This window comes from Elaeis guineensis, chromosome 8 (genome assembly GCF_000442705.2).
Source record: "Elaeis guineensis isolate ETL-2024a chromosome 8, EG11, whole genome shotgun sequence".
Lineage (NCBI taxonomy): Eukaryota > Viridiplantae > Streptophyta > Magnoliopsida > Arecales > Arecaceae > Elaeis > Elaeis guineensis.
In genome coordinates this window covers 28,221,347-28,246,266 of record NC_026000.2, presented here as the reverse complement: position 1 = coordinate 28,246,266, position 24,920 = coordinate 28,221,347, and the positions used below count along the sequence as shown (strand labels likewise).

Sequence of the window (24,920 nt, the reverse complement as noted above, 5' to 3'; positions counted from 1 at the left end):
TCGGGATCCCGTCCATCAGCGCAGTCCGCATCGAGCAGATAAGTAAGGTCATGCGGTGGTTCGTCATGGAGCTCCAGTATGGTGCTGGGGCCACCACTGGCGCCGCTCCCCATCCCAAAATCTCCATCCCTTTCGACGTCTAATTTTTGGAAGATGATTTTTTTTTTTAATCTCATCCTACGAGAATGAGATTTTGACTCTGTTGGGATGAATCTGAATTCCGTTACAGAAGGAATGGATCATTCCCATTCCTTTCTGAAATGGGATGAATCCGAATTCGGTTATAGAAGGAATGGATCATTCCCATTCTTTTCTGAAATAAAAATCGAAGTGAAACTCTTTCTAATCAATCACTTGAAATGAAAGTTATCTATTTTAATTTTTATTTTAATTATTTTAATTAAATATTTTTTAAATTAAAAAAAAATACACCAGCTTCCACTCATGCGTGAAGTACGTCTTTACTCAAGCTTTGGCTGATAAACACGCTCGGTGCGCCGTGGTAACGCCTTTTACATTCCATGCCTGATACCAGGTCTTCGTCTATAATTTTACATATCTTTTTTTTTTTTTCCTCTCTATAACTTTTTTTTTTTTCCATCAATAATAATGGTAAAAAGCTAGGGGCGGAGATTACCACGTGACGTGGTCGTACCGCTGAAGTCGTCACATCTGAATTCCTCAATCTACCGTTCGATCGAGTCCACCGAAGTCTTCCGGTCCCCAGTCCTCCACCAAACCCGCGTACCTTAACCCGTGTGCGAGGTCCACTGCTCCGTTGTCGGCGCTCCCACAAATATCCTTTCGTGTGCGAGACTAGCACGCAACCGGTCCAAGTAAATTGTATTAACAGTAAAATAAACAATTCCCTCACATGAGTTCCCATTAAGGCCCACGCGCCAAGATCAGAAGCACCTAACATTCCTCGCGGGTCTCTCCCTCGTATATTTTACAGCGCCAGATAAGAAAAAGAGATGGCGATGTGGATCGCAGTCGATCCAAGAATAGGGTTTGGGTCCCCATGGATTCCTCCTCCGCTCTCTCACAGCCCAATTTCTACGATTTTCTCAATCGGATGCGTCATCCCGCCTCCGCCGATCTCGTCCGTGCCATCAAGAGGTCTTCTCTAGAGCTTTTGCCAAGATTTTCTCCCTCTTTTTTGGTGATATCTGGAGCTGGAATACTGAATTTTATGCTTTCTTTGCTATTTTAGGGTTTTATTTGTGTATTTTGTGATAGACTTGGATTGCTTCTGATTGCAGCTTGGGGTTTTGCTGTTCTGATCTTCGTTGTGTTTAGGGTTATATGTCGGCTTTTGTTTGAATGTAGGGGTTGTTTGGTGTATTCTTTTGGTGGATTTATTGCCTGTTACTTGTTATCAGACAGGGAATGCTAGCTCAGTTGTTTTTCGTTTTCTTTTGTGTTTATTAGCAGAGTGGTTGATGGATCGTGGTATCTGGATTTTGTTTTCAATTTCTTTATATAGGTTTCTTTTGGATCTCATGTGATCTTTGATAAGTTTATGCTGTCTACGCTGATTTCGAAGACATTTCTATTCGTTTCCCTCAACGTTGTTGTTGTTTTGGAAAACGGTGATCTTGCTTGCTTCTATTTTTCTGCAGTATAAAGGGGCTAAAATTCTCTGGTTTTGGCACTAGATATTTAATTTATGCCATTGTGTAACTACTTCACTTTATTTTAGGGTTCTATTCTGTATCTCTATTGATGGACTCGTGCAAGACTTGGATTTGTTTAGAAAACTCTATTCTCTGCTGCCTGTTATCGAATAAGAAATGCTAGTTCTCTTGTTTGTCTTTTTTCTTCAGTTTGCATGGTAGAGTGATTGATGAATTATGATATCTAGGTTTTGTTTTGGATCTTGTTGTTTAAGTGTTACTGGAATTACTGGAATCACATGTGATCTGTGATCGTTTTCTGTTGTTTATACTTGTGCTGGAGACAGTGTCTATACGTCTCTTTGAACCCTCTCATTTTTTAAAATGATCATCTTCCTTGGTTATATTTTCTACCATATGCAAACAATTTGAAATACAAAACAAAGATCAGCTTACACTTGTTAATTTTGAGGATTTGATGTTAGCCTTTATTTGGATCAAAGTATTGATGTGTTCGTTCTGTTCGTAAATTATTTGAATTGTATATATGCTTACTGCTTTTGCTAAGAAAGCCTGATTTTGATTTCCTCGTTCCTTTCTATTCTTTTGTGGTGGACAAGATAAGTCAGTGAACCATGATATTGAAGTTTGGATTTTCTTTACCTTCAATATTTTTTCTATGTATCTTTTGGTATGATCATCTGTAATAATATAGTTTGCATCCTGTGGGTTTTTTTTTTTCCAATATATTTCATCTTTACCATTTTTTTGGCACATCCTCTTTTAAAGTTTGAAATTAAACATTTTCATATGGAGTTCTGGATGAAGAACTTCACTTTTATTTCTAAATTTAATTTCAACACCCTCATTAATTGTGGTTTCACATAGCTTTCACGTATTAGCCCCTTCTGTTCCTGCTATATTATTCTTTTCCTTTAGGCTGTGTATGGTTGCTTTACAAAAAAAAGAAAGGAAGTAAATTTAAAGGTCAATAACAATCCCCCTTCTCATTATATCATCTACTTTTGCAAACATCACATTCTTTTTTTATGCATGCTAGTACTTTTATTCTTACTTCTCAAAGGGTTATACATTTCCAAATTTAACAGAAATAGTGAAAAGTACTGTAATTATTAGAGAGTCATAAATGGCCTGAAATGGTAGGGCTTTCTGACTAATAGCTAGATTTTAGTGTCTTTCTGGGTCCTGATGCAAGGATAATTTGTCTTGAAACAAAAACTGAAAGGTGAGTTAAGCTTCCTATATTTCCTTCAATTCAATCAAATTGCCTTCCATTGCACATAATTCAGAAATCTAAATCTTAAAAAACAGACATCAGAGAAAGGGGCAAGTGGTTAGTCTCAAGTCTCAAATGGTTGAAATAATGGTTATCTGTCAAAAGCCAGCAATAATGTTGATTCCAAATAATGTGGCTATGTTTTCCTTCTTTAGGGTCATAAGGGGTTTTATATAATAGGTAGGTATTAATAAGAGTTTGTTCAGGTTTTTCATGTACGAAAAGTTAGGAAGTGTTTACAGCCGATTGAAACATTTTGCATTTCTTTATATTCTGGTCTTTCCTCCATTCTAAACATCCTATTTGTCTATTTCTTGCTTCTGATACATTGGGGCCCATGATCTTTCTGAACCATTCAATTTGATTGCCTCACCAATTTTATTCTAGGAATATGGCTCCTTTTTTATGGTGTCATACTTTAAAATGTGGTTACTTTTTCCAAGAAAATCTTCATAATAAGATTACCACAGACTATTTTGTATTGTGACTGAGTCAGAATTGGTACTGATATCAAGAGGATCATACAAGCATCATCAACCAATGACTTGTATATTTTCCTTTTCATTATATAGTTTTTAGGTTCTTACAATCCAAATGGAATCTCATGGATCAAGTGAATTATTCTTAGTTGAGCATCAGTCTTGATCTTTCTCCATGCATAATAGAGAGCAGCAAGACTTTCGTGTGACCATGGACACTACTATTAAAGAGCATCCTTTACGGGCTCATGCTTAACAATTGTATCTACCTGTATGTATGTATGACTTGTATAAGAAATGCTCTACCTGTTCTGAATGATAAGCGCATGTGATATATTATTTTTTTTCTCTCTCTCTCTCTCTCTCTTTCCACCTTTTTGGGGGTGGGGGAGTTGTGTTAAATTGTTAAATTAATATTAACGCACAAGAAATAGCATTTATTTGCAGCTTCATTGTGTCCTTCTCATTTCACGCAACTGATGCTGACAATGATAGTAGAAAGCTGCAAGACTTTCTTGTGACCATGGAGACTACTATTAAAGAGCATCCTTTATGGGTTCATGCTTCACATGAAGAACTAGATAGTGCAATTGAGGTAATGTTTGTGCTAAAGAAATACCTACACAGTTAGATACTCATTAATATCCAACTTGCTGTTATCATGCTGTAGTGCGCTGCTGATATGAGTTGTTCAAATTTAATTAGTTTCATTTAATTTAACCTAATTGTTTTCACATATACACTTTGTTATGGCAAGTTAACATGTGCATGGATTATAGAGCAAATGTAACCATCAATTTTTGTTAACAGATTTTAGTGGACTGCACTTAACATTCTTACTATCTATCAACCAAATGTTAGCCTTGACAACTGATCCTGCATTTAGTCCCTTCGCTTGACTTTATCTGCAACCAAAATTTGAAAAATCTTTGGCTGCATTTTTCACTTGCATGTCTTGTGCGTATCCAACATGATTCAGTTTACATCTTCAATGACAAGTCTTCTATTATTATTTGAACAAATGCTGTGTTAAACAAAAATAAATAAATAAATGCTATGATACCCGATTTTGGGATTCTTGCACCTCCAATTCCTGCATTAGTTGTAGTTTTATCATGATTGCTGATCTCAAAGATGTCTTTTCTTAATGGAGATGTAGTTGATATTATTCTGGATTCACTCTTTTGAAGCATAAAAATTTTTATCATATTTTTGTGGTTATGTAAAGCAACAAATAACAAATATGCCTCAAAAGATAGAATATGGGGAAGATTCTCAATTTTCAAACTTTTCTTGTCTAGAATCTAGTTTCCATAAAGCTTGCTGTATTATTATTATGGATGGAATTTTTCACATCTTTGCTTCGCAATGATAAATTAAAACTTGTTATTTCATGGATATCCTTAGGCACTTGTTTGGCATATCCGCTTGAAATTACATCATTTGCATGCACATAGCAAGTTGTTCTACTCAGATTCAATGTATGTTTATTTCAAATGTAGTGTATGACAAACACTTACTGGGGAAATGCAATAATGCAAGGGATCCATTATGGGAAATAACTGTTTATGCTTATAGTAGGTATTTCCATATATACATGTAGACATTGACTTAGGTCCTGTTTGGCAAAGCATTTGGAGGGTCAAAAAGCACTTTTTGGCCCTCCAAAAGCACTTTTGGATGATATAGTAGTATTTGATAAAAAATCAGAAAGCTATTTTGATTTTGTCAGAAAGCTAAAATGGTCTATCTGGGAAAAGCTTCATTTTGGAGTTTTTTTTCAAAAGTGCTTTCTAGTCAATGTTCAGAAGCTATTTTGATTTTAATAAAAAAATTATACCATGACCAAAATGCCCATCAACAAATCTTGTAATTACATCTTATATCATATCATACTATATTATTATGCAATAAATATAACATAATATAATATAATAATTATAGATTAATATTATATTACATTACATTATAGTAATATAATATATTATATTATTGTGTATTATAATATAATATATTTTATATTATATTATAACTAAGCATAATATAACATATTATTACAATCATAATATTATATTATTTTAATAATAATAGTTATATCATGATCATATTATATATTATGATAAAAATATAAAGGAATATTATGTTATACTATTATATTAATAATATAACAATATAATATATTAGATTATATTACATTATATTGTGTTCTATTATATGATTATATTATAATAATATTACTATATTATTATGATATAAATGTATAATATAATCTATTGTAATATTGTTATATTATAATAACACTACCTAATATGATAATATTTAATGATAATATAATTTTATTATATTATAATAATATAGTATAATCTATTATTAGATTAGATTATAATCCTTATATCATATTATATTGTTATATTATATTATATATTACATTATAATTATAATAATATCATATCATATTATGTTATATTATTATGCTATAGTATTCAGTATTATATTGCACTATACTATAATAATATCATACAATATTAGTAATAGCTTAATATGCAATAATATGTAATATTACATTGTATTATATTCCACGACACAATACCATGCAAATGTCCTTCATTGCTATTTTATCATAACATACATTAAAGTTTCACAACACTTTAGAAATATAGTTACCAAATAGCAGACAGCTTTTTATAAAACCTCGACTTCCAAAAGCTCTATTACCAATAGCAATCCCAAACAGAACCTTACATAGCAGCCTTTGTACAATATTTAAAATAATTGGAAACAATATCATCAGCTGTTTTATTGCCCAGTATTGAATATGTAATCTATTTCATTTAATTTAAAATAACACTTATGTGTTTAAAGTTCTATCATTCTAAATAATCTAACTTTTAGTGAATGTTCTCCGTTCAAAATTTGATTGATTTGGTGATGGACATGAAACCAGATCACTAAAAGGCCAAAATTAGTCTTGTGAATGCTGTGTAATTCAAGGTTTGATACTAGATTCTGTACATGTACTATGCTGGTATATTGTCAAAATGCCTGGTATGGGATTTGCTTCAATCCTGCTATGCCCCCAGTACCGAGTCTTGGTTCAGTAGCAATATAGTATGCCCTGTACAGGTGGTACCCACTGGTATGGCACTGTAATCAGTCAAGAATCATCAAGTGCAATGGCATTTTACTTCGTGAACAAGATCTTCTGTTTACCTCCACTTGACACTCTTAAAAATGGTTGCTTAAGAGTTGTCTTGGATTGACTGAACTTCAGAACCTTTGAGGATTTGGTTAACAATAAGAGAATAAATATTGGTCGTCCATAAACTATGGCTTAGTCAGTTGATAAAAAATGAATAAGTTCTTCAAGTCAAAAAGAATGAATTGAGATTCAGCATTCATCCAACTGAATGAGGCTGCCCTTTACTTTCTTTACAGCATGTATTTCAGGGTTAGTGCTCTAGAGTTTTTGAGTGAGAGAAAAATCTATCTTGTAATGCTTGCTTTTCTTTTGACAGAAATACCTAATTTTCTCTGTTTCACATATAATATTTTGAACTTGTTTTGAAACATGTCTTTGAAATAGTTGTGCACTGTACAGGGTCTAGAAAAGTATGTCATGACAAAGTTGTTCAACCGCACATTTGCTTCCTCTTCTGAGGATGTAAAAGCAGATCTAGATGTTTCAGAGAAAATTCGCTTGCTGCAGCACTTTATTAGGCCTGATCACTTGGATGTCCCTAGAGTTCTGCATAATGAAGCATCATGGCTGGTATGCCTTTTTTTTTTTTTTTTGGAAAACAAAAGAAAAGAAAATCTACATGCATATTCTTTCCTGCATGATATATTCAGCTGTTAATTTTCCCTTTTATTTTGTAAGTCAACAACTTATTTTTACCATAATTGTTGTGTGCTTTATTGTGAGTTCTTGCATGAAGAAAGAGATGGTTGGATTAATTGCTGATTTTACTAAAAACAGGCATGGATTTGCAGAACTGTTTCAGTAGTTGTTGGCAGTCATTTATTTTCTAACCTTTGTAGGTTCAACAATAAGGCAAACATAATGAAATGTGAGTTGAGTCAGTACATTCCATGAGCATATGAGGAGATGCAATGCCTGAATGCCTCCTTTTGTCCACTTCTATTGTTGTGAAACATTCTTATATTTTTAAGTCTTCATTTGAGCCAGCTAATTACTCTTAAGGTTCTAATGAAGAGCAAGCTGAAGTTACTTCGAGTTGGGTGATGGACTGAATGGTGTGCATTGCCACTAGCACAAAAACCAGAGGAATTATTTATGATAGAATAGTAATTTGGAATTGGGTTAATTTCAATAATTTAATGAAGGTTATATTGAATATTGTGCTTAGTCTAAGAAGAATTCTCAAGCACTCATAATGACATTACATAATGCTCTTTAACTTACACTGAATTCTCTGGTAGATATAGATATCTTTAATAGATGATGCAGAGCTATGGACATGCTGACATTTAACCTTGCTTTTCGCAATTGAAAACATCATTTTAGGTGCCCAAAGAGACTTCTCATACAGTTAAAGAGAACTGTAAGCAGTAAACATAGTAAAACCAACAGCCTGTGGACGTCTCCCTCAAGGAAGAAAGTGCTTCCTTGTAGCAAGATAACACTCCTTTCTTGTAACCTCCATATCTCAAATAGTTGTCTTCCCTTGCTTTTAATGTGAATGACATTTAAATGGCATCAAGTCATCCTTTTCTTAAACTTGACAACAGCTTATATCATTCTTCAACTTTTTCCAGAGGGAAAGTAGCTTACCTAAGGTGAAAAGGGGGCCAAAAAAGACAACTGTTAATGACACTGATAGCTAAAGTAATGCATTAATTGCTTATGGATCTCCTGTCAAATTATAAAAATCTAGTCATAACATAGTGCATTGAGAACATTTTATTTTTCTTGAATTAAAATAATGTTTCTTTTTGTTGTCAATGTGTACCTTGACCTTTGAGGCAAGACATGCCATCTATTTGACACAGTCAAAAACCAATTCTTGACAACTTTTTCAAGCAGCTACCAACCTGACATCAATTCTCACTTATTGGGTTGCTCAAAAATTCTCACTTATTGGTGCTGATTTCTTGACCTGCCCTACCTTGTCTAAGACAGTGGGCCTGGCTTGACATAACATTTGGAAGATGATACAACTGGAACCAAAGTTTTAGCAAAATTAGAGTAATTCTGTAGGAAACCTAATATGCTGAAAGGCAGAAGTTTTAAGCTGTACTTATCCCCTTTTTTCATCATAACAGGGAGGGGATAGAACTCCTTGAGTTAGGAGTGTTCAAAACAGGGTTTTAATTTCCAATCCTTACGGCTGGTACAACGAACCTCATATGATATTCATATGTTATGGGAGCTTGATACGGCCCTTTACCGACTTATGTCGTACTGACTCTAGCATCGTACCATGGATCAGAATGGAGAGTACTTTGTCATATTATGCCAATAAGCTACTGGTATGGGGCCCCATACCAAGACTTAAAACCTTAGTTCAAAACAAACATCTTGAGCATCCACTACAATTTGACACCAAATGTGGAAGGTATTGGTCCAAACTGTCCTACTAATGTTGCACTTCTCATTTGCTAGCCAGGAGGAAACCTGGCTCCCTTCCCTAACTTTATCAGTTTATGGTGGGTTCAATGATACATTGACACTTTCCCAAATGTGCCAAAGTTAGGGTGAATGGTGTTAGTTGGTTGACGTTACTTGATCCACTGAATTACTGTTTGTGCGTCACCTTCAATGTCAATATATTGAAGGTGCACCGCATTTTTAATTGCTTTTTAATTGCCTTAGGCCCCTCTCACTTGGCTCTCAATGGGACCATGGCACGAAACAACCCAATGGAGACATCAATCAACACTTGTCCTTCACGATCCTGATCACAGACCATGCACCAGCCTTGCTGTGATTTTCCACTGAGCTATTGAAACTGAGCTTGACCAAACCTGGCTGTGGTGGCTTCTAACAAACAAGGCGCGGCATGAAATTTTGACCTTTCGACCATGTGTATTCTGCTCTGAGAATTTAATCCAAGTTACTGTTTGTATGCTCATGTATATAGTTCTTTCATTTTATGGAATTCCATCCCTTTATTATTGTTTGATTTGTTGTTTATGTTGCTCAAATCAGTCCTGTATAAGTTCATGTGGCCATCAGTGTGGTCAATCTACAATTCTACATATTTTACTTGATATTCATATTTATATTATTTTATGTATGTCCTTCAAAGAGCTTTGAAGCTGTACTCTATCAAACAATTCTGTCTTAAAGCTATGTTAATACAATCATGGAACAACATCATACAAACAAGGAGCATAGTCAATAAAATGCATGATCTATTGTAATTAATTGATAAATTGGTTAATAAATTGATTGGGCACATAATAAATGACAGAGACGCTCAATTAAGGTCGACAGAGATGTCATAAATAGCTTTCATTAAGTTGTGTCGTTTACATTTTGGAAGTAATGACCCTGGTGCAGCATTTAGGGTGCTATAGTTTTCTAGTCAGAAACATTTTGCAGGTTATAATTTAAGATCATTGTTTTCTGAATGCCAAAGTTTTGACCAAGTTTTCTTCCTTTTATCTATGGTTTTACTAGTTTGCAGCAAAAGAACTGCAGAAGATAAATACTTTTAAAGCTCCCCGTGAGAAGCTTCTCTGCATTATGAATTGTTGTCGAATCATAAACAATTTACTTCTCAATATATCAATGTCAAGCAATTATGTACCAGCAGGGGCTGATGACTTCCTTCCAGTTCTTATTTATGTTACCATCAAGGCAAGCTCTTTTTGTTTTCGGTAACAGTAGTTGTGCTTACCTTCCCTTTATGGGTTCCCTTACTTTTATTGCATGCTGTTTACAGTTGCAGTTTCTTGTTTTATCTCTCTGTCATTAGCTAAGTGTGGTCTGTGTATTTGTCTAGTGCACATGTATTGAATCCATAATACTCTAGGAAGAAAGTATTTTATAATGTGTCAGCAGTTCCCTTGTGAAACTTGATTATCTGCTGACTAAGTTGTTAAGTTGTTTCAAACTTAGAAATGTAGACTCTGAAACCCTAATTGCTGCCAAAGGGGTTTAATGATTCTATTCTTGATCTCTCTGTGTTATGAGAAGCAGAATTTTTCATAAATGAGAAATAATAAATAAAGCTTTAAGTTAGAAAAAAGTCTTTCAATAAAAAGTTTCATGCATTTCCTTAGTAAAAAAACTGTTTATTTCTTATATTTTTCAATCTATAACAGAACTATCTTTTTTGAATTTCGTCGTGGATGTAGTCATTGAGTACTAATTCATAATGAGGATCGCATAAGGTAGCTCCCCAGCCACTCTTTTTCTTTCTTATTTATTTAACATATGCATGTTTAAGATGTCCTACTCTTGGAATTGAAGTGCATTCTTAATAAACATGATCTGGGAGTGGAGTATTATGTGGAAACTCAGTCATGGCCTGGTAGAACTCGCACAAATCTTTAACCTTTTTAAGGTTTTAAAAAGTCTCTCTTTCTAAGAAAAAGGTTTTCAAAAGTCTGTCTACTTTTTTCAAATCTGTTCAACAAAGTGATGCAGGACAATTTTGAATTCGATCATAAATTAAGAAGTGGTAATAGATTGTATTTCCTGTCAGTTTCCTTGCAGACTGATTTTTCAGAATGCTGCAAATTAGTTCCAGCACTCTAGATTCCGCTGAAATAATGAATATGACAAGTATAGCTCTGCTGTCATAATTTAGCATTACTTGTATTTTTGTTCGTTTAAATTGAAAGAACAAGAAATCTAGCTGTGAAGGAGGTAAACTTTGAGGCATCTTATGCTAAATTTAAAAGAAATCATTGTTGCACTGAACTCCATTAGAGACTGTGGAAGAATGACATTGTTGGTTGATCATAGGCTCCTCAACTATGTTCCTACAAGAAGAGAAGTCTGAAATATTAATTGACCATTTGCAAATAATCTGTTCACATGAGAAAAGAGACTCCTTTCTAGACTCCTGACTGCTCACAATACCATGCTCATTGTAATCTAGTCATACATACATAAATTAGGCTCATGACTTGTCCTGACTGGATTCCTGCTTGACTGAAACACAACCTGAAATATGAAAAGAATTTATGACAAAGGGACAGGGAAAATGATGGAATTGATTTGCCTTGGTTTCTTATTTCTAAATGCGGTAAAAGTGATACTATTTATACTACATGGTGAATGGCTGCTTTGTGATCCCCGAAGTAGCCAACTTTTTCTTTTGTTGCCTACCCTTAATATGGTCCCCTACTGCCTTGTGAGATGCAGACAGCTTGATGAGGAAGGACTTCTAGAAGCTACCAAACTCATTTTCTTTCTTTTTTGACTGCCATGAGATGGCATCTCAAGGGTTTTGTTACAGTAATGGACCACCATAAAGTGACGATGTCCCTGGTTTCCTCCTTCCACCATGCATAAAGAATCCTTCAAGTTTCCAAACATCATGGTGGATCCAAATATCTGGCCAATCACTTACTGCTGATTTTACTTTTCCCTTTTGAGGATTCTTTTCTTGAGAGGTGTTCAACTTGATATCCTCTTTGATTTACAAATTCATGAATCAAAACCTTTCATCAGCTTTCTCAACCAATGTTAGTCATGCATTGGAAGTTTCATGCTTCATGATTATAATGTCTTCAATTGAAAGCACACATTTCTCTTTTAATCACATTCATCTATTGAATGATATTCGCTTGATGTGGTCTTGGATTGCTACCAACAACCACAAATCCACAATAAAGAATCCTATGTTGTGCCATAAATAACTTTCTAGGGCTTTTAAAGCAGAAAAGACATATATAGCACATTGTTATCATATATGGATAGCACATTGTTATCATATTTGGCTTGGTGATGGTTCACATGTTTTTGGTTAACAAGAACAGACTATTTTAAGGAGTAAAAAGTGATCCAATTAAAGGGGAAGGTAGAGGCCCGAGTCAAGTTACCTGTCCTACTGACATCGTAACAAAAATATGAACAATTTCTCAGTCAGACAAGTCATTTGTCTTGCCCATTCAGTCATCCATGTTTCTCTTTGAGCCATTGCTCTCTAGCTTGATTTATTGGTTAAGACACCTTTTCTCTTTGAACACAGTATTTTCAAGTTTCCATGTGATTATATGTTGTTGTTGGTAGGTATCACATCTGTGCTGTGTTTCATTTGTATTGCTGTTCTAAACTATGGATTACATCGTAAAGCTATGGATTACATCTAAGGTTATTTGATGGTGCTCATGACTGATGTATATACATCTCATTATGTAAGGTTAGCTGATTATATGATTGCGATAAAAATGGTCATAATGCATGTTTTACTTCTAATGAAAATGTGGGAGCATACTACCAGTTTTTGTTGATTATATGTCTTGGGAGATAGTACAGGAAAAATGGGGAATAGACTTTGAAGCCCTTTAAAGATTTGTATCCGTATTCTTTTTAAAGGCATTATCTTTCAAAATTTAAGTTACTCCCAAGTGAAAGTTATTCTCTTATTCCTGATTTCCAGATATTTAGTCTTTACTTTGGACATTAACTGTCATATATAACAAGTTGCATCCCAATTCCAATTTCTTGTTACACTCAAGCTCATAAATATTTATGATTAACTCTACCATTTTCACTCATAAATTATTATGGTTGTCTTGATTCCATTTCTTTAGAGAACATTTTTATAAAAGAAAAACCACCACAATTAGCATTTTAACTCTATAAGCCTTTAGTTTCTAAAGGACCTGTCTTTGAACCATGTCCAGTTTAATAATGTCCCAGTTTTTTTTTATTTTGGGGGAAAACCCACATTAGCGGAGCCAGCCATAGAATATTCTTCAAGTAATTGCGAATCCTTTCTTGGAAAGGGACCACTGAGGTGTAGAATAATTAAGGTGTACTGCTTCTCTAGCAGAGTAATATTTACCCGTATGAACAGTTTTCTAATGTACATGCAAAGTCAACCACTTGGAGGCTTTTGAAGTTACATAGCCTATTTTTATTTTGCATATAAAAAAATTAAGTTTGTATTACATCATTGCCTTTGCTAAATATCACTGCAAGAGTGAAGTAGGCCTGAAGTTTACAATTGGTTTATTTTTCATGAGAACAATTTAGATTGAGGGTATTACTGATGAAATGCTTGAGATTTCCTACTGCACAATGATTTCTGGTAGTGGCATAATGCATGTGTCTCTCCATTTCTTCTCATTTCCAACTACTTGGGACGAGGATTGCAGGATATGATAACCAAATTTCTTCTTTGGTTGTGAAAACTCAATAGAGAATTGTTATTTTATGAGTACCTTTATTTGACATTGTCTTTTCAAGTTTAACTTTGACTCTTCACAATATGGGCACTCAGGGTGTTATCTTAATGAATAAATGCTCTTTTCTTGTTACTGGGAAAAAAAAAAAAAAGAAAAATCCTCTTTCTAACTGACCTATGATTTCCGGTGGGTACCAGACAACCCTTAAACCATGCTAGTTGCTCAGAACTCATTATGTTTTAATTGTTTATCAACATGCTTTTTCTTTCATAGTCTAAAGCATTTGAGTTTCCTTTCAAATTGATGTAGGCCAATCCTCCCCAGCTGCATTCCAACTTGAAATTTATCCAGCTCTTTAGAAGGAACTCGAAGCTTGTCTCAGAAGTGGAATATTACCTTACCAATCTCATCTCAGCAGAAACATTTATAACAAATATCAATGCCAGTTCACTGTCCATGGAAGAAAGTGAGTTTGAGAAGAATATGCAACTAGCAAAATTAGCCAATGAAGAGACTGCCGCTAGGCATGGTAGTATACTACAGTTATCTGGAGATGATGCTCTCACCACGAGAAGGCATGGCAAGGAGATCCATGTCAATCTTGAAGGTAACTTTACAGTATTATATTTTTATTTATTATCTATGTTTTTGACATTTGTTGACATAAAAAGGTGTATTTTGACCAAATTCAGAGTTATTCTGCAAACTGTATGCCCAATTAATTAATGCAGCAGAATTGATTTTAACCAATCAAGCTATTTTCTGCTTTTTAAGCTATCCATGCTGCACGCTCTCGTCATGTGGTTTATCATAAGTTTAGTAATCATCTGTAACGGGTCCAGTAAAGCAATTATTCATGGCATCCATTAAGCATACAGTAAATTGCCAAATATTTTTGGTAAGCAGGCGGTAGTTTTAACTAATTTTGTGAGGTAGCTTGGCAGTCTGCCTTGGTGCCTATGCTGGATCAACTGCATAGGTTAGGACCATCCAGTGACTCTAGTCTGTTTAGTTGACTGATAATGCTAATAATCAAGTTTACTAAATAGATATTTAAATTGGCTTGATATTTGCTTCTTAAGTTTACATGCTTATTTTTTTATTTATATATTTTTACATGAGCTGGATATGTGATTGTGCATATTGATAGAGACGCTTATACTACATGCATCCTACAACCCGTCGCAATAGTATTGCTGCATCCCACCGGTGATGAGAGAGTGGTACTTGGGACAGCCTCAGGACACTGGTTTGCTCATGAAACAGATCTACCAGCCACCCCAGTTGATGCTGGTCGGGATTGCCTGGTTTGCTATCTGGGTCGCCCGGTACTAGCCAGGTAGATGGGTCCCTCTCACAGACAAAAGGGGGCCACTGTTGGCTCTCTTTTTGTCTCGTTGGTTCAGCCATGCGAGGCAGCTTGGAGGTCCAACTTCATTATAAATAATAAAAGTTACAAACAGTTGAAGGAAAAAAACAGAAAAATTAGAAAACATTCAAGAAGGGGCATCCTAGTACAAAACCTATTTAAGAGGCTCAAGTTGACTAATTAAGAAGCTAAAAAATCTTTAAAATCATTTAATACCAACAAAAAATACTTAAAAAAAAAAAAACCCCAAAAAAACATGGATTTCGGTGGCTCGCTACAAGTATTGGATGCCAATCCATTTGGATTATTGGAGCAGGTACATCCAAGTATTGTATTGCCTTAGGACAAGACCTGGATGTGTGCTGATATCAAGTCTTGAATCCTTCTGCACTTGTGAGTCTTCAGTTTCTTGATCGGAACCAATAGGGAACATGGAGTCATCTACAATGACTAATTTGATTTGACATGATTTGTTAGATGTCAAATATTATGCTAATATTAACAAGTTAGAAATATATTCTGTATTAAATTTAGAAGATATATTTACTTCTAAGATTACCCTTCACTGCTTCTTAATTTGACCTGATATGCATTACAGTGCAGAAGACCCTTGAAAAAACTTTTCATTTTCATCATTTTTTTTTGAAGTGCTACTTTGTCATGACCAGATCTTTCTTGTTTGCTGTTGAAAGATTTCCATCTTCCTCCTCTTTGTATGCCTTCTATTTGTCTTGGCTGTTGATTTGTTTTATCCTTTCTTATTTTCTTCCATTTCTTGTCCCTTGTTTTTTTCCCTCACAGATACCACCTTGGCCCATTTTGCTGCTTTGACAACATCAATTTGGACATAATAGCTTGTGTGGTTTCCACAGGCCATGATTACTTGATTGTGACCGTGTATGAATGTTGCATACTGTTTATCTTTCCATATTGCATTAAGAGATCCTATCCTTGGAAATTTTATTAATATCCTTAGAAATCTTCTAAATACTTGTGCATATACATTTAGACCGCATACCAACCTCCAATTACTTGTACAACAATAGAGACCTTCAATTATCTTGTACAGCACAAGTGACCTTAATCGTAAACAAGTTTCATCCTCTCAGAATATGCATCTTCCAAAATACCTATAAACTTTCTCAACAAGTTTTTCTATTTTTGTGTGTTCAGTCGTATCGAAGATTCTCATGACCGGTTGTGTATATGAATCATTAGGGAAAGTTCAAAGTGATCAAGTAGTAGTTCGAGTTACTCTTGTCAGGCAGTTAACCAATGCATTTTGGTAGCCTGCCTAACTGAATCAAGTATACCAAAATACTTAAAGCTTGCAGAACAGACTTAATAAACTAGTGTGGTTGGTAAGGTTATTGGGGTATGGTAACCGATAACCTAGGTTAAAATCCTGCTTTAGATTTCCATTCCTCAAATTTTGTCACCAACTTTTTACCCCTTGAAGCCCTTTATGTTTGCTCATGAACACATTCAGATTGTGCTGATTCTTTTTTCAGCTTCCTCACCTTCCTCTTAGTGCTCTGATTATCTTCTGCATTTTTTGATTCTCTTTGTCGCACTCTTGCTTTCTTGTCATCATGTGTTTTCTGTCCACCCTTTTATTATTTCAATGAACACAAGGTTGTAATTGAGTCCTCACTGGTTGTAAAGGGTTTTGTCACCTAAGAACCATATGTGCCTAGACAAATTCATTGTGATGGAACTACCTGTCACATGAGGAACCAGATTGTACAGCATTCTGTGATCCACCACAATCACTAGATGTTTGCCTTTTCTCCATGTTATGCCATTACTTAGGAATCAGCATGGAATAAATTCTGCATTAGTTTCAAAGCATTCAAAAATTTTAATTGTTTGTACAGGGCAACCTAGGTATATCATGGTCAAGAAATAGTTCCACAATGCTGATTCTGAGTGCCCCTTAGCAATAAACAATCCAAAATTGATAGCAGACCAACTGATGTTTTCGTAAGGGATTGCAGGCTGCGAATATCCTTTCATGGAATCAGAGGCAAAAGACCTGACAGTAGAGGATGTTCAACAGCTGCTAAGGCTGTATCAACATGTGGTGACAAGGTATACAAGGCTAACAAAGGCTCTGGCACGACTCTCGCTACATGAAGAACGGCTCTTGCATACCATGAAAGACCCGGCAAGCAGCACTGAATTAAAAAAAGAGATTGAAAAATGGCTCCATAAAGGTTAGTGTTTTGAACAATTATATATTTGGAAAGTGAATTAGCTAATTCTTAATTAATGTTTTAATTTGTCCAGGCATACTAGATTAGTATGCCTGATGCGTATGAGCTGTTCATGCTATGCAGGTGCAAAGTAAACATTTTGCAGGAAGGATGAGCTTCTGCATCAAAGAGAAACAAAAAGTTTCTACCATGGCCATAAAAATTATTACAAGGAGGCCAAAAGCTGAGACTGTCATCAGCTCTCATGCTAAGCTACTCTATGTACATGCAGACTAACACTTTACAACAACAAAAATATTATCACCCTACGGTTGTCAGGCTACCAAATCTCCCTGGCTCAGTGATGGAAGGCTCTATTTCATCTTTGCACCTCCCACCAGGGGTGTTACTTCTGATTCGTGCACTGCTGCGGCCTTTAGACTTACGCATACAATTACATTTCTTACAAACAAACTTAGCTGGTACTTCTTCATAATCACTTATCCCAATACATCTTGTATGCTGCCAAACCCCACAGGTATCGCAGGCCATCATCCTTTCACCATCATCATCTTTTGCTCCACAATAACAATCCACAATCCAATTCTCCAACCCTCTTTCCATACGGAACTGTCCCAGCCTTCTATCATCTCCAACACACTTTCCTCTGATCATGGCAATTTCATTTGGACCAAATATATGCTTGACAAGAGTTAACTCACCAATATCTCCACGGTCCAATATTAACTGCTCAACTTGGAACCTTTGGAAGACGAGGTATGTTTCTTGAAAAGCTCTAGCCACTTGTTGCTTTAAATCAGCTACAGTGGCAGACATTGGCAGAATCAAAAGCTCCGGTGGGGAAGCAGTATAGTCCTTAGGATGATCAATCAACTCGACATGGCACCAGATCCGAAGCACAAATGGACCAGAAGACAACCAACCAGAAGCAGGATCATCATAATGCTTTATGAATTGCTTACAGTCGAGGAGTTTTGATGCTGAACTCCTGACGGAATCATTTGTGGCCTGTGGCTTGTAAGATTGCATGGTCGTCGGATTAAGAATGGCATCATACAAGAATTTGAGATCATGGAGGAGCTGATCGGCAGTTGGCCTGGACAAGTATTGAGTGGACTGCATCTGGTTTGAAGCTTCCTCAAGCCTGCATTTTCCAGAAAAGGAAAATATATACTGACAATCAGTATGTAAAGATTTCACCCAATAATATTTTATCAAGAGTGATCACCTTGTGGCCCTCCAATAGGATTAGTTGCAATGCATAGGATTAGTAGCAATGCATAGAATTGATGCCTGAATAGACTTAAAACTAGAAATAAGCAAGATACAAGCTGATATGTTTTGCCTGACCTGTACTCCATTGCACTTGTTTCAGCATTGCAACGGACGGCAACCATCATGCCATCATCAGTAACCTTACCACCCAGCCCCCTAAGGCAATAATTAAGCAGCTCTGGAGATTCTATTGCCCGGCATGTGGCTCCTCTAAGAGCACGCCAAGTCACCCACTTGAACCCCCCAACAGCTCGAAGAACCTTGACCATGGCCTTCTCTGCCTGCTCAACATCTTCCCTTGTCCATGCACACAATACACCTGAAGCAGCTTTAGCCAATTTCTTCCTCACAAGAATTTCTGGTTGTGCTCGCTCATGAGCTTCATGAAGCAGCTGCATCACATAGCAGAAGAGATCCCTCACGGTCACTAATTGACAATCAGAGATGGACTGATACAGTGCAATCATATTCTGTAATGGGGTGCGAGGAGATCGGGCATGGGAGAAGAAGATGGACAGTGGAACATTAGAGAGGGTTTCCACAGCTCTCTGATAGACATCAGCAGTCAGCGCAAAGCTACCAGCACCAAATTTGTATCCCCAGTCTCCATACCATGAACGGCCCGCAGTTATCGCATGCAGAAGACGATACTCCATTCCGTACTTTTTGGAAATATCCATAACAGTGACCTTTCTGTCATCACAAAAATGATTTTTCAGTCAAGCAGAAACAGAGTACTGGAAAATTTTAGTTGAACAAAGAGGTACTTGTAGTTTCATTTCAACAAATCATGCTTTTGGAAGTCATTAAAACAACATAACCTTTAACCAAAATTAAACTACGAAATTAATACATGAAATCACAAATAATAAAGAAGGAAATCAAATCAGAATTCCTAATAAAATGTATTCCTAATTACACTTATCAGGTACCGCATCATACCAATGAATATAAGGTTATTCAACTTATATATAAGCAGGGATAATGGTTACATCAAAAGCACGAGTTGCTCAAAGTCGAAACTTGCATATACAAGGGTGATCTCAGTAGCCACCATGTAATCAGAATTAATTATTCAAAACCTCATAGTGGGTGGAATGGGAAAGGCAATCCAATTTCACAAGAACCAACAATCAATAAACACTAGGTAGAAGCCATGTAAATTCCATAAGCATCCATGTCATTTGCACACCAAACCATCAGCTTCATACGCACAAAATATGCAAAATCTCAAGATGGAAATTAAATCCATTATCATCGCTAAGGGAGAGAAGCAGAGAACTTGGGCCAAACCCCGTGGATGCTGCACTCTGAGCTCTCAAGTGTTTTGACTCACCATCTTACATTTTTTACATATGCTTTGTCAACAAGCGGCCTTCCAATATCTCTGTGCTCCTTGCTCAAGGTTCGGTTTTGTTGATTCCAACTTCTAATCTTCTTCAAACACTCACCTACTTGCAATATCACAGCTCTGCATTCATACTTTGCAAAGTCAATTAACAATCATGTACCATGTTTGTCATTTTCAATCGTCACAAAAATGTTGTTGCCAATTTTGTGGCCCATTCTAAGGACAGCCGGCAGCAACATGTTAAACAATGGCTGCCTTGGCCATCTGAGATCTACCAAAGTTGAACTGCCTACAGAGTCTTAAGATTTTGCATATTAAGATTTTGCTGTGATTATAATAAGAATTTGACTGTAGAACACACAGATGTCTGTATACAAATTTCTAATACAGTGAGCATTGAGCATTTTGTAACATATGAAGTAATTATCAGGTTTCAGGTAATTATCAGGCTGCAACAAAATGTTGCAATTAATATTAAATCTTGATCAATGAAAATGACAAGAAATATATGATAATCACAAGATAGCCCATACCTGACATGAGCATTTTGCATATGCGATCCCAAAAGCCCATTATATCACATCCTGTTAAATATTTTGAACCACCTTCTCGACCATTAACTCTGAGAAGGTGGCCATAACCATTTGCATGCACCACAGCATGCAGTAAATGACTAGAATCTTCTAACTGTACATATGGCCAATCTTCTAGATCATCACCTGTCATCTCATATTTGCATGTAATACACCTGAAAAAGGTTGCATTTGCATGAGAAACAGTATATCAACAAAACGTTGCATGATAAACAAGCATCATAAGATCAATAAATATAGTTCAGATCTATAGGGGCGAGATGCCCTGCTCAAATCTCCTTTGTTTCCACACATACTGCAGAATCATTGTGATTGCAGGAGACCACCTCTTATTAAGCAGTAACAAGTTCCACCGAAGCATTTCAAGACAATACTGAAAGTTATACTTTAAAGATAAATATCTATCTCATAAAACTCAAATCTTGAACCAGTTACTACATATATTGACAAGAAAACAAGTTCCACAAAATACAACAGTGAGACACTTGCATACAGATATTAAAGTTTATCACAGTTCTTAATAATATGGCTAACATGCCTAGCCACTAACATCGAAATATACTCGACTTTCACTCTACTAATCAAAACACTCCACAGCATAACAGAAACCGGGCCAATACCAACATGCATGTAAAGCTCCAAAAAGCTACTCAAAATAAAGTTAGAGAAGTGTGCCTGCTGTCCTCATACCCACTTTTGTAGGTCAAAATGGCAACAAATCGCTTAATTGGTACAAATTGTTTAGGTTTGTTCCAATAGAAATACGTAAATGCTGATGTCAACCCAGATGGACTCTCTTATCTAGCTCCAATACGTAACATGAAATACAATGCTAGGTCCACTGAACTGCAAATCAGAACCAAGACAGCGAAGCAATCAAAATCTTCATTACACAACATAAATAAATCAAGTAAAATATAAACAAGATCTAAGAACTAAAATTGACTAAACCATATGCAGGTGGCATATGGTCATATGAAATTATAATTACAAACCTTATTATGAATTGCAAATGATCATAGCTCAGGAGGAAGTCTTCTAAAAGCTCTGCACTATCAAGGGCCATCCCAGGGAAAGATTGTATGGAGCTTAGCAGAAGGCCAAAATGAGCAGATCATTACGATAAAAGGATACAGGTTTCAAGCATCCTAAGGATATTCATCCTTGAGACAATGATCTGTCATAACGAAGCGTTTTACAGAAGAAAAGCACACCACCGTGAAGGTAACAGCATCTAATAAAAGATGCAAGCGATGTGAAGATAACAATCTTCTATTCTAGGGCTCAGTGTGTAGGCCGAATTATCCTTTTAAAGCCTGTCGAACTAATCTAAGGAAAACAACCAACAGAAACAACACATCAGAATCCTCCATGGAAGACAGATATACTTGACTCAGAGTCCAGCAAACCTTGAAGAGGCTTCCATTGTCTACAAACCTAAGCACATCATTTTCTTTTAGATGAGCTATTTCAAGTCTCACACACCAGCTTAAGCATAATAGGGGCTACTAAAACGTTCACTCGCCCCTTTGAACCAAAGATGCTTCAAACTGATCCAACATTTTCAGAATCATGTCAGACTGAATGACTTTCAAATCAAGAAAATGCAACAGGAGAAGAACTTTCTTGAGAAGCATTTGAAAAGAAAATTTCCCCCAACCAAAAACTGCATCAAGTCTGCCAACAGGAATTGTGGATATCCAATTTCTCATTAAACTTGACAAAGCCTTATATAAATCAAAGGATTCAACAGAAGTATACAACAACAAGATGATATCAAAATGTGCAGCACTAACCACATAAACCAGATTTCCAGCTCAAGTTGCCTGATTAAAATTAATATGGAGAACTTTCAATTTCTTTTGTTGTTTTATGACTATATTCCGCTGAGTCCCTGCATAACAAATTACATTTAGACAAATTTTAGATATATCATGCAACAAAAATATCAGCCTAAATAGCCTCTGTCGCAATCCTTGAACTACTCAGAAAATATCCTGCTTGCAAAAAGTTGGCAATCGTCAAAGTTCCATTTCATAAAATCTCCCTGATTCAGTACCAAGGATTTTGATTAGACCCAGACGGCTCATTGGATGCCCAGACTAAGTCTCAAGTCCACAATGTACAAAAAAACTAATTAGCCTGTTTGGAATCCTAACTTCGGCAAAAGGGGCATAACAATAAGAAAATATATGTTATGATTCATTACATGCTTGTACATTAAAGCATATTTTACCAGCTAAACACCCTCAATTAAATAGAATCAGTGAGACAATGAATCATTGACATTGCAAACTTGGTCATTATTTATTAGTAGATGAGGTCATGAAACCAAAAGAAATGGAACACTATCACGAAAGTATACTTCTCACCTCGTATCCGGCAAAGGCAAGGAGGTTCCACAATGGATACAAGTCTGGCGACAATTGGAGGGCGGTTTACCATCATTTCGGATTATAAAATGGTAACGCTTTCCACAAACTGGATGACCACTCCACCCTGTAGCAAGATCAAACACAAAATAACATTTTCAGAGCACAAAAATTCGAAAGGCAATAATGACCACTGCTAGCCATTACAATACTGCTTCAATTTTCGAGCAATCATGCATTCAACATCAAATTAACGAATACTCAAATCACAAAGCAATGTAAGAAATAAAGGCGAAGCATGTAAAAAAAACATTTATTTTTTTAAAAAAACATTGATTTTTTAAAAAAATCGACCTGATTTTTTTTTAAGATTTTAAAATCCACAATTCTAAAATAAATTAGTTATTATTAAATTTATAATGATAGTCACGTAGTGCGTGACAGTTGTCAGATGAAGCCGGTTCACCGAATCAGATCCGGTCAACTAAACCGAAAAAAAAAATGTTGTAAAAAAGAAATAACCAGAGCGAAAATTGTTTTAAAAAAAAAAAGTAAAATTATCATCTCACCTACGACTCTACAGTGGTCACAATAGATCGACTTTGATCGCAGCACATCCTCTTCGACAACATCAAGTTCGACGAAAGCTCTCGGCAGCTCACCCTCCGCCGGATCACCTACCCGGAACATGATCCGCCACGGTATGAGATGCGGCGAGGCAACCGCGGAGGGCAACAAAATGGACGAAGGCGGCGACAGCCGGGCGTGCCCCACTAGAAACTCGCGGACGTTCACGCGGAATGGCCCGTCGAGATCGTCGCAGATCCCGTCGCCGGCGGCCGGAAAGGTCAGAAAATCACACATATCTGCGGTCACCCGCCTCTTTGCGCGCTTCAGCGGCCTCCCGTTCACCACCATGGCGTCGGATCCCGTCGAGGGCACGGCCAGATCTCGCGATTCCAGCGAAAACGGCGCCGTTGATCGGCCCAAGATAAAAGTACGGCTAGTGTTTAGCTTCAAAATGGAGAGAAAGAAGGAGATAGATTAGGGGGAACAAAGGATCTGGGTTAGGGTTAGCGATCGGCTGGGGTTACGGCTTAGGGTTTCAGAAATAAAGGGGAAGGCGGAGGAGGAGGAGGAGGAGGAGAGGAGGAGACGACAGGGATCCGATGGGTCGCCTTGGCAATCGATAACCAGGGTTAGGTTTGAGTTAGGGTTAGGGTTAGGTTAAGGATTGGTTCCCAAAAGAGAGCGGGAGAGGGAAAAAATTGGGGACCGCGCCCCTAGTTTTGGGCTCTCTCATTTAGCCTTTTGTGCTCCGAAATGATGTATTTTAAGGCGGTGCGAGACAGATGGAGGGCTCCCTCTGCGACGGCCCTGACGATTTTATAGAAGAAAACAGAGAGGGACAGAGTCGGTGGGCAAATTCCCGGAATAGCCCTACAGGGGCATATACGGATACGTCTCAAATTACCAGAATACACCAACCAGGGACATTTACGGAAAGAGGAATAGTATGCGAAATTTGGCGAAATTACGGAAGTGCCCTCGGTCATTTGCTTCGTGCTGCGCTGACTGGTAGTTTCGATTTGAAATTTTTAAAAAGGAGGAACGGGTGAGCTTTAGCCGGGGTCCATTATTAGAAAATTATGTTATAGTTTTTCTTTTTTTGGTTGAGATTGCGAAAATGTCGATTTGGAATTTTAGAGCGGGTTGGAGGGAAGTTTTGCGGGAACAGGATCGGGATTTGAGGATCTGGATCGGATTTTTCTAACCGCTTAATTCGTGCTGGGTTTGGACTTGGGGGTTGTGTTATATGTGATAAATATATTATGTTTCAGAATTTGCATGATATAGAGCTGTCTGCGGCATGGGATAGTTTGTGATTGGAAAGTAGACCATCCGAAGGATGAAGAAAATCACGCCTAACTATGTTTTCCATATGAAGCTGAAAATGGATTGGATAAGGATTATAAAATGCTATATTAATATTTATATATATATATGTTTTTTAATAAATATA

The 24,920-nt window shown here is 36.4% G+C and overlaps 2 protein-coding genes across 4 annotated transcripts; one reads left to right on the top strand and one right to left on the bottom strand.

Annotated features, from left to right (window-relative positions):
- Window positions 1-907: 907 nt before the first annotated feature.
- Window positions 908-18,549, top strand: LOC105049766 (vacuolar protein sorting-associated protein 9A). 3 transcript variants are annotated; one of them, XM_019852350.3, is made up of 7 exons: window positions 910-1,119; window positions 3,840-3,987; window positions 6,991-7,161; window positions 10,036-10,215; window positions 14,031-14,328; window positions 17,088-17,306; window positions 17,380-18,549. In XM_019852350.3, exons 1-7 carry the CDS (start codon window positions 1,022-1,024, stop codon window positions 17,391-17,393), a joined length of 1,128 nt encoding a protein of 375 aa, XP_019707909.2. In that variant the 5' UTR covers window positions 910-1,021; the 3' UTR covers window positions 17,394-18,549. The 3 variants fall into 3 exon arrangements, with proteins under 3 accessions (XP_073118206.1, XP_019707909.2, XP_073118205.1); XM_073262104.1 differs by having other exon boundaries at window positions 912-1,119; window positions 17,430-17,633; XM_073262105.1 differs by lacking the exon at window positions 17,380-18,549 and having other exon boundaries at window positions 908-1,119; window positions 16,968-17,117.
- LOC105049767 (PHD finger protein At1g33420) lies at window positions 17,470-24,249 on the bottom strand. Its single transcript, XM_073262106.1, has 5 exons — window positions 23,467-24,249; window positions 22,898-23,024; window positions 20,471-20,680; window positions 18,657-19,274; window positions 17,470-18,450 (listed from the first exon to the last, which is right to left on the bottom strand). Exons 1-5 carry the CDS (start codon window positions 23,813-23,815, stop codon window positions 17,607-17,609), a joined length of 2,148 nt encoding a protein of 715 aa, XP_073118207.1. The 5' UTR covers window positions 23,816-24,249; the 3' UTR covers window positions 17,470-17,606.
- Between the last annotated feature and the right edge of the window lie 671 nt (window positions 24,250-24,920).

Excerpts from the sequence above, each read along its gene's own strand:
- LOC105049766 (XM_019852350.3), top strand. The coding sequence starts at position 1,022 with ATGGATTCCTCCTCCGCTCTCTCACAGCCCAATTTCTACGATTTTCTC. Across the intron at positions 7,162-10,035 it reads ATAATGAAGCATCATGGCTG|TTTGCAGCAAAAGAACTGCA; the intron begins GTATGCCTTTTT and ends TGGTTTTACTAG. Across the intron at positions 10,216-14,030 it reads TTATTTATGTTACCATCAAG|GCCAATCCTCCCCAGCTGCA; the intron begins GCAAGCTCTTTT and ends AAATTGATGTAG.
- LOC105049767 (XM_073262106.1), bottom strand. The coding sequence starts at position 23,815 with ATGGTGGTGAACGGGAGGCCGCTGAAGCGCGCAAAGAGGCGGGTGACC. Across the intron at positions 20,681-22,897 it reads TTGCCTTTGCCGGATACGAG|GTGTATTACATGCAAATATG; the intron begins GTGAGAAGTATA and ends AACCTTTTTCAG. Across the intron at positions 19,275-20,470 it reads CGCATATGCAAAATGCTCAT|AAAGGTCACTGTTATGGATA; the intron begins GTCAGGTATGGG and ends TTGTGATGACAG.